A 9,590-nucleotide genomic window follows, 5' to 3' on the forward strand; every position below is an offset into this window, starting at 1 on the left:
GGATGATAAACAATTTCTCTGGATACAGAACGTTTTTTGCAGGTTTTTAGTTATGACACTGTGGCCTGTCATCACTTATTTCAACTTGTACTATTGTCTCACCAAGTGAGCAAGTTAGCTGTGATGCTAACAGACATAGCTGTATACTATTATTATATAAATAATCAGTGATTCACTTTTAATTAGTATGAGAATGAGGTATTGAAATGATAGCTTTAACATGCCTCTTTGCAAATTAAGGTAGTCCATTAGGAACATTATGTAGCAATTTAACAGGGACACCTCTGCTGCATATATATAACTTTGCTGAAGTTGCACAAGACCCCTCCCAAAACTGTCTAATTCTGCATAACCAAATAAGTCATATATTTGTGTAAAATCCTAAAATATTACTCTACTGCCTACGTCCACATGCTTCTTTCACTTCAGATGCAGCTTCTCTATCTCTCAGCTTGTCAACAAATGCATGTGTATGTCTATCTATGAGGGGGGCTCTTGTGTGTGGAGGGGTGGTTTGTATAGATTATACAGTAGCAGTGGTGCGCTTGCTTATCTTTGGATCATCCACATGTCTGTTGGAGCTTGGATTAAACAATGCCTGGGAAGCACATCATCCAGGAGTCCAGTTCACCCTGTGTAAGAAAAGCACAGCTTGTTTTCAGCCCCACCTGAGAGTGCAGTTCCAGAGCTGTGCAGTTTTCTCCGCCCTCTGACAGGTGATGGAGCGCTGTCAGCTCAGCGCAGTGCCATTCATATCCCCGCACAGGCCTGTGAAAGCTCCACGGCAGAGATCTGTCCGAGCGCGTCACTCTCTCTCCCCTAGTGAGCACTCACAATATTCATGGCAAAAGGCCAGTCGGAGAGAGAAGGGGAGCCACTGTCTGAAGAGGCCATTGTTCTCTATCTAAACATCGAGAGGTCTATTGTCCTTCTCGCTCTGGCTCTCCACGCTTCTGACATTTCTCTGTTTTTTGAAGGCTCTGCGATGCGCTTGTGTATGTGAGTGTTTTCTCGGCTATTTTTTTTTTGCACGAGAAGAAAGGTTATCTCTCCATCTGAAGGGATTTGAATGAATATACAAAAGGCGTCTGCCTTCAATTCTGATTGCATCTCTCTGAGGTTAAAAGAAAATACAAAAACTTCCCTCACTCACATACACACATACAGACTTCAACATCATTAGCTCTGTGTGGTGCTAGTATCGAATCTCAGAGACCAGATCATTGTTTTTCTTTTCCTGTCTGTGAGCATGTTATCATATTTATCTTAGCTCTGGAAAGGTGCATTCTAAAGTGCCCATATCAAAGAAAAGTACATTTGAGACCTATCTAAATAAACATGATCTAATGAAAAACTAATACATGATATATACACTGTATGGACAAAAGTAATACATGATCTATACACTTTATAGACAAAATTAATACATGATCTATACACTGTATGGACAAAAGCAATGCATGATCTATACACTGTAATGGAACTGGGGTGTGACACAATTTATCATACACAATAATATTGCTATAAGGTTTGAAATTAGGAAAAAAAAATTATATTGTCATAATAATAGTATTCTTGAAAGCAGATTATTTGTGCATGTGTTTTTTGTGTCTGTTTTCTGTGAAGCTTTAAGGGTATTTTTATTGTGTATGTTTGCAGTTTATATGCATGCACAAAATGTTCTGCACTTTAGTATTATGGTAGACTTTTTGCTTTATTACGTTATTTCTGTTACATTGTTTATTTTTTTATATTATTATTTTTATATATAAAATCTAAATCTTCTAAATGTCTGTTAACAAAACAAAATATTTGATTCGACTGATTGCTGTACTAAATAAAATGTCATTTATTTTGGTGCAGTACAATATTCTTTCAGATATTTTTCTGTGTTTTTTATACTGCCACAAAATATTAGCCTGAAATATCTTTTTTCTAAAATCAAGGGTTTAAAAAGGGTTTATTCTGCTTTTTTGGAGTAAATGTCTCCAGATTTTGAAGATTTAATGGTATTCAGGTTTTTTTGTGTTCAAAAATCTAATAGAAACCGTTCTCTGGACAATAGAGGCAGTTACTCCAACAAAAGCAGGATAAATGCTTTTTTATTATCTTTGATTTTGTTTAGAAAGAACAATGTATGAGCAGGTGTCCCAACACTTTTGTCCATATAGTGTATCCTTCATAAAGGCAAAGCAACAAAACAAGCCAGTGTTTTTATATTGAGTTTGGAAAGTGATTAATTTTTTTTGGGTTAAACCTACAAAAACATCATAACCCAAACCGAGCTAATCAGAATTATACACACACTAAAAAAGCTGCATATGGTCTCTTTAAACATCATCACTGAATGTAATTGGAACGAGTTTCCCTGGGTTGTGTCTAGTGACCTTTCACTGACGGTGTCTCCTGATTGGCTGATTTGAATGAGTGAGATCACCTCGTGGCTCTTCACACTGAATGCTGTACATCAACATCAGAAAAGGGCCTTCAGCTCTCATGGATAACAAAGAATAATAATTATATCAATGGTAATGCTCTCGGACAAAGCACACAGGCCACTCAGAGACACGGCCAGAACTGACGGCTGTTCCTGCCAATCCCGCTGAATGTGAAAATGCTAGATGCAAGATACAGTTACATCTAGCCCAGTAATAGTGGAAAGCAAGGCTAGTGTTAATGCTTTCTCATCTAATCTTTGCACAGTCAACTTTGTAATATATTAGAATATATATTTTTGATCATAAGACTCTATGTAAAAGCCTGTTCACTTTAAGCAATATGCTCTAAAAAAACTGGTTATTACTGCACCATCCAAAAAGGCTAAACTGTATTTGGAAGTAATCTGCTGAAAATAATTAATACTGTAGATTATTACACTATTCCTGCTTCAATTTTACTTTCTTACTGTTCAATTATTTAATAGTAAATTGTTTGATTTGCTGTAATACAGTTACCTAATATTTACAAGGCAACATATGCTTTCATAACCTCTGAAAATAAGCATATCTTTATGTAAATATATTTTTATCATTTTACTGATAAATCTACTGCAGGATCCGCAATGTGCTTTAAATGTGTTTGAGCACACTGCCACCCAGTGGCTCTGTTGTACAGGATTTCCCTACTGTTAAAGCTGGTCTCCAGATGTCTGCTCTGTGTTTGACTGTGTTTGGCAGTGTTTGACCCCTGAAATAGGTCCAGCTTCATAGGTAATAATTGTATTAATAATAAATGAATGATTTAACTTTAACTATTAGTTTAATTATTATTTGGCTGAAATTTTCTGTGTGATTCTAAAGTACTGTAGCTTTATTTTTCTTATCAATAAGGGTGAAAAAGTATTCTGTACTGTATTAAATAATACAGCTTAAATTAATAGAAGAAACTTTTTTTATTGCTTTATAGAACTATTAATCAAAACTTCTCCAAATACAACAGGTTTCCATCTGAGGAATAATTATTTTAACACATACATTTGCTGTATAAACTGGAAGCTAGAAGATGAAGATTTTTAGATTTGTTTAGTTTCAACATCATTTCAATTTGGCTGTATTAAAATCATTTTAGCTTATTTAATTACCAAGGTCTGTTTCCGTGAATCCACATTCTTGAGAAAATATGAGAATAATTCAGATATTGATAAAAATATTTCTTAATCTGATTTTTAGACCTTTCTCTGATCTGTGAAATCTGAGTATGCTGATAATTCAATAAACTGCAGTAATCCAATTATGAGGTGTTAAAAATAAAATATAATTTTTGCTTGTAACTATAAATCTTAAATGGTTAATGCAATATTATTTTAAACTCTTTTTTTCTTTAAATTCTTTTTTGAATTTTCTAAACACTCATTAATACAGCTGGAGCTCAGTGGCACATTGGCTACAGTGTTAATAAGTTAGTGGCTGAAACATTTACACTTACATTTACATTTACACAACACTCACTCCTCTATTTTAGCAATATATAGGCGAGCCTACAACTGCGCACCATGCAGATTGATTTAGGGCATGTCAGTGTGTCCTTGCTTGTTACGACCTGGTCTAGGTCAGCCCGTAACATAGAATAAAGAGGCCCCCATGCCCTCCTGGTTCCCCAACCACACATACTCCTGTTAGTCAAAAGGTTTAGTTTATTTAACAAATTGTAAAGAATACAAGGCTTAAATCAAAGGGGAGATAACAGTAGGGATGAAAGAGAAAATAATAAACAAAACAAAACTAACTTCAAGATTAAGAGAACTAACTTAACTAACAAAGAAAAGAAAATGAAATACAAATCACTAACCTAACTCCCTAATTAAACAAACCAAGAGAAAACATAGAGAAAAAAAAACTCTTTCTCCCACTGAGAGAACTTGTTAGAATAGGCTTATTTTCTCCCCACTGAGAGACCAGAAACAACAGTGTTCACACCAAAGAACATGATTTTACCATCAGCTTAGTTCTAACACTTTAACGGCTACAAACTTTAGACAGACCGTGGCTGCGTCCAGAAACTTTTGCTACTCCTCCTCTCCTACTCCTCCTTTCCTACTCCTCCTCTCCTACCCCGGAAGAAGGTGGAGGAATCGAGGAGAGGAGAGGAGGAGGAGGAATGGAGGGAAGGAGCTGTAATTGGGGAAATGGGACAGTTGATCCCTTTTAGATAGGATGTTGACTACCGTTGAACTGAGCCAATCACAACGCTCACTATCAGCACGTTTCAGAACACTATCACACACAGCTAAAAATTCAGATATTCCAATAAAATCCTGTTTACTCCCAGCCGCATTTTTGGCCGCATCTCTGGCCAGTGACTCTGGCAGCCCTCAGCCTTATGAGGGATTCAGTTCCTCATCAGTCCCTAAGTTAAAATAAATAAGTAAATAAATGAATTAATTAAAATGATATATATATATATATATATATATATATATATATATATATATATATATATATATATATATATATATATATATATATATATATATATATTATAAATAATATATGTTTTTATATGTATAACATGATACACATAGGGTCATAAATATAGTTTTACTGAGCATACAGTTTATCTAAACTATAAATTATATTACTGCTTTACTGGCTGTTTAATTAGATAAGGAACCTAGTTAATTAATATGTTTATGACGTATATTTGGGCGTTGCCTTCCCCATTTTCGCGTGCTCTGTGGGCGTGGATGCAGTGATGTCATTGGAAAATCCTTAAAAGTCTTCCGGAGTAGGATACACTGATGTAACCTCCGTTGGAAGCCTACTACAGGTGGATTTTAAGCGGCTTCTTTCGTCTCCTACGGTATTCGGACAGGCGGCAAGATGGCGTCACGAAATCAGTTTCCGGGTCACGGAGGAGGATCGGTAGGAAAAAGGAGACACTTTTGGGGTTTCTGGACGCAGCCCATGTGGCAGGGAACCAGGAACACACAGGAGCCATGTTGGAAGCCAAGCACCACTCTCGCACTTCCTGTTCCTGTTCCCTTTTATGGTTGGTTCCCCCTGGTGGTGACCAATCAGTTTAGGTTTGCATCACGCAGTAACCTGCAGTAGGAAGACACACTCAAACAGAAAAAAAAAAAAAACAATAATCAGCGATTATGACCTATAGGGTCGTAACAGCTATTGTAGCTTAAAACACAAAAAAGCATGTACTAATTCTCTTCATTAATAATGGGTGTGTTTTATGTGTAATGTGCAATAAACCAATCGGCGTGTCACTTGCCATTCCTTTTAAGAGCCACGTTTCCTCTTAAATGGAAGATAGCAAAGATATGTGAAAATAGCAATGGGTGTCTAGGGTGTTTTCAGGGTTTAAATCAGTCAGTGGCGCACATGTGTTTTCCTTTGCCAAGATAGCAACACCCATCAGATTGTTAAGCAAACAGCTTGTTAAGAGTAAAGCTGGGCACTGATAAACCTCACTGCTGTGTCTCCTTCCTCTTCAGGCATATCAGAAGAGTACATCACCCCTATGTTCAACTTCTATAAGAGTATTGGGGAGCTGCAGATGCTGCAAGAAGAACATGCACTTCTTACAGCAATCACCATCCTGTCTCCAGGTGAGCACAAAGTAACATAATGTATGAATACCATTTTAAATAGTTAATAATAAATTATTGAATCAGTGAACATGGCAACCCACAAGGGGCTTTTCTTTTCCTCATTGACTTCTGTAAAAGTTCCTCACTGGTTTATGTGATATTAGCATCAAGTATTGTATTTAACTGGCCTCCTCAGACCTTATATTTTTTTCCAGAGACATTCATTCCATTTAATTATATAATGATGATTTCTGCCACAGTCAATTGTGTGTAACACCTAACAATTTACACAGGTGTACAAGTAGCTGAATGCATCCATTGGAAGGGATGTCCACAAACATCCAGACATTTAGTGCATGTGCAAACACACATCATACAATCGGGACTCACCTATTGAGTACTCCTGAACTGAAACAACTCAAACTAATTTAATGCAATTTTAATACTTTTTCCTATTTAAAAGGGTCTTTAAATACAAAACAGTCTATTTTAGATTGTTCTTAATATGACTTTTTAAAAATGGTTCTATGTATATAATACAAAAAGGGTTCCACTATTGTAATGAACCATGAAAATCATTTTTAGTACTTTGAAAAATGCTTGGGGCAGTGTTCCAGAAAGGGATTTAATCTACCCTTGCAAAAAGGAAGTGTACTTTAGATTAATTAGTTAAAGAATACTAATATATACTATATATAATATATACTATAATATATACTAATACTAATATAATCAATGAAAATACACAATAAATATACTTAAAGTGCATTTTAGTGTAGTTTTTTTTACAGTGTCACTAAGGTGTACACAATATATGTATTAATACACAAAGTAGTACATTTACAGTATACTTCAAGTGTATTGAAAATTATGTATAAAAAAACACATTTAAATCTACCTAAGTTTGAAGAAGATATATGAAAAAAAGCACTCAAAAGCATAACCTAATGCTTTTATGCTGTATTTAGCATAATTACAAATTAAATATATATCAAAAATATATTAAAGTATTTAATATGTTTAAGGTGTGATGAGTTGTTCCAAAATAGTACATTTAGTATGTATTTAAGTACGTATTCATTTTAATGCACTTTTACAAGTATTCATGAACTACACAGCTTTTTTTTATGGTAATTGATAATAGATGGAACGATAAATATAGTTTAATTTTAGGAGATAGGTAAATCTCCATTTAAACTGCTGTTTAGTCCTAGACTAGACTTAATCCCTGTCTTACTGGTCAGAATGACTCTAAAACAGTGCACAGCTGCTGATCAGTAATGAAAGTGTTGGACTGTGCTGGGAATCACAAACGAAAGAAGTCCTTTACAACTTGTCCATCATCTCTTATCTTAATTGCATCCATTTTATCCTTTTGTTTAATCCCTTTATTCGAAGACAAAAATATATATTTTTAAACGGAAACATAACATACAAATAGACTGCAGATTACCTGTAGTTAAGATCCCATTTAGACATTTACTTATATTCAGTTCAGAAACCTATTATGAGGGATTAGAATGTTTTAAACACAGGTGCCTGAACTGAAAACATTTCTGAAGAAATGAACAATGCTGCTGCGTGAAATTTGATTAACATCAGAATGAATAGCCTTTTATTACAGCCAGTTTCCTTCTTGTTGGGTAGAAAGTCATGCATCGTGAACATTACACGGAAATCTTTATCCTCGTGAGACTCATAAAAAGGGTTTTGGGGATTAGATTTTTTTAGATTAAGTATAGAGATTGAAAGAAAAATCAACGAAAGTTAAAGAAAAAATTAATTATGTTCTTTGTTCATTTTTGTCCAGACGCTAGGTCTCAGAATATGTTCCATGAGGAACTTTTAGGTGTTCTTCAATTTGAAACTGTGGGAAAACACCTTAAGGTGCTTTAAGGAAGCCTTTCTTCTAAAACCCTTTTCTTCAGAACCTAAAGGGGATTCTCCATAGATTAAAATTGAAGAATCCCTAAAGAACTATTGTAATAAACCATAAAATAATTTTCAGTACCATGAAAAAAGACAGATGTCTATTAATGAACTACACAGCATTTTAATGAAAACTTTACACTGAACTAAAAATATAGTGTACACCTAGGGTTAGTCCCTGTCTGAGACACCAGCCCTTAATGTTTAGAGCATAGAATTCACCCTATTCAACCTTTTCACCCTAATTCACTATTCACTCTAATCTTCCTATACATAGTACAAGACAAGAATAGGCTGCAGATTACCCATAGTAGATCTCATTTAGACATTTACTTATAATAATAATAAAAAAAGTAAAAATGGTGCACAGCTGCTCATCAGTATCAGAATGTTATAGAACATTGAGTCAGTGTTCTCTGTTCTTTGGATCAGGTCAACCCTCACACAGTTCTTACTCTCTGGTGATTTTTCCTGGCAGATCGGCCATATGTGAAGGACCAGCAGGCAGTGGAGCGGCTGCAGGAGCCCGTGCTGGAAGTGTTGAGGAGGTTCTGCAAGCTGCAGCACCCTCAGGAGCCCCAGCACTTCGCCCGGCTGCTGGGCCGTCTGACCGAGCTGCGAACCCTTAATCATCATCATGCAGAGATGCTAGAGTCATGGCGCACGAGCGACCACAAATTCAACCCCCTGCTCTGTGAAATCTGGGACGTACAGTGACACTACAGCAAGAAATCCCAAAGACTTTTCACTGAATGTTTTTACACAGATGACAAGCTTGGCTTGGCTCTGATACAGAGTCAGAACAACAGTTCAAAATTTAGGACTGACTGTAATAAATATTAAATGTTCATCCCTGGATGTCGCCTAACATTTAGATAAATGAGATTTGCATAAGAGAATCGTAAAATAAATAGACTTTAGACTTTAGACTTTAATTTATTGTCCCCCACAGGGGAAATTTTTCTTGGGCTACCCAAGATTGCTTCCCGCTGAATTGGCAATACAATACAGTCACATAAGCCTTTCAACAGACATAATACAATATAAGACAATACAATACAATGAACATAAGCATAAAAGCCAGTAAAAATACTAAAATAAATATAACAAATGTAAGATTTCCATCCACATCCTTATCTGTTAGCATTAAGAAGTGTGATCGGTGCAGATATAAATTAATTTCTGTACCTTATTATTCTACCCTTTGGCACTCTGAATCTCCTACCCGAAGGGAGAAGCTGATACTCTGGGAAAAGAACATAAATGTCTTTATTCTTTGTGTTTTTGGACTTTTGGAGAAAAGGAATGATGTATTATTTTTCTAAAGTGCTCAATTTCTTTAATGATCAGACATTTAGTACTGTATTTGCACATTAAATTATATATCAAATGATATTTTGATCAGATCCATGGTTCTGCATAGCACAGGATTTTTAACTGATTTTTTTCCACAGGAATACATAAATGGGGCGCAGAAATTTGTGTTAACAATACAAATGTTCTGGTAACACCCAACCTACCACATGGGGTACCACAGCAACCTACTAGTAACCACTAATCAACACCATTGCAAACACCCTAAATACAACAGCAATCATGTAATGTTTGTAATGTAATACTG

At 35.4% G+C, this 9,590-nt stretch overlaps 1 protein-coding gene across 4 annotated transcripts in view; it reads left to right on the forward strand.

Annotated features, from left to right (window-relative positions):
* Positions 1-9,364, forward strand: part of nr1h4 (nuclear receptor subfamily 1, group H, member 4) — a 192,904-nt gene extending 183,540 nt beyond the window's left edge. For all 4 annotated transcript variants that reach the window (XM_049483604.1, XM_007250549.4, XM_015606138.3 and 1 more), the window contains 2 exons: positions 5,945-6,058; positions 8,448-9,364. In XM_049483604.1, coding sequence (XP_049339561.1) covers positions 5,945-6,058; positions 8,448-8,686 — 353 coding nt within the window. In that variant the 3' untranslated portion in view covers positions 8,687-9,364. The remainder of the gene's footprint in view (positions 1-5,944; positions 6,059-8,447) is intronic.
* The last annotated feature ends 226 nt before the right edge of the window (positions 9,365-9,590 follow it).

Source organism: Astyanax mexicanus, chromosome 9 (assembly GCF_023375975.1).
Source record: "Astyanax mexicanus isolate ESR-SI-001 chromosome 9, AstMex3_surface, whole genome shotgun sequence".
NCBI classification, from domain to species: domain Eukaryota; kingdom Metazoa; phylum Chordata; class Actinopteri; order Characiformes; family Acestrorhamphidae; genus Astyanax; species Astyanax mexicanus.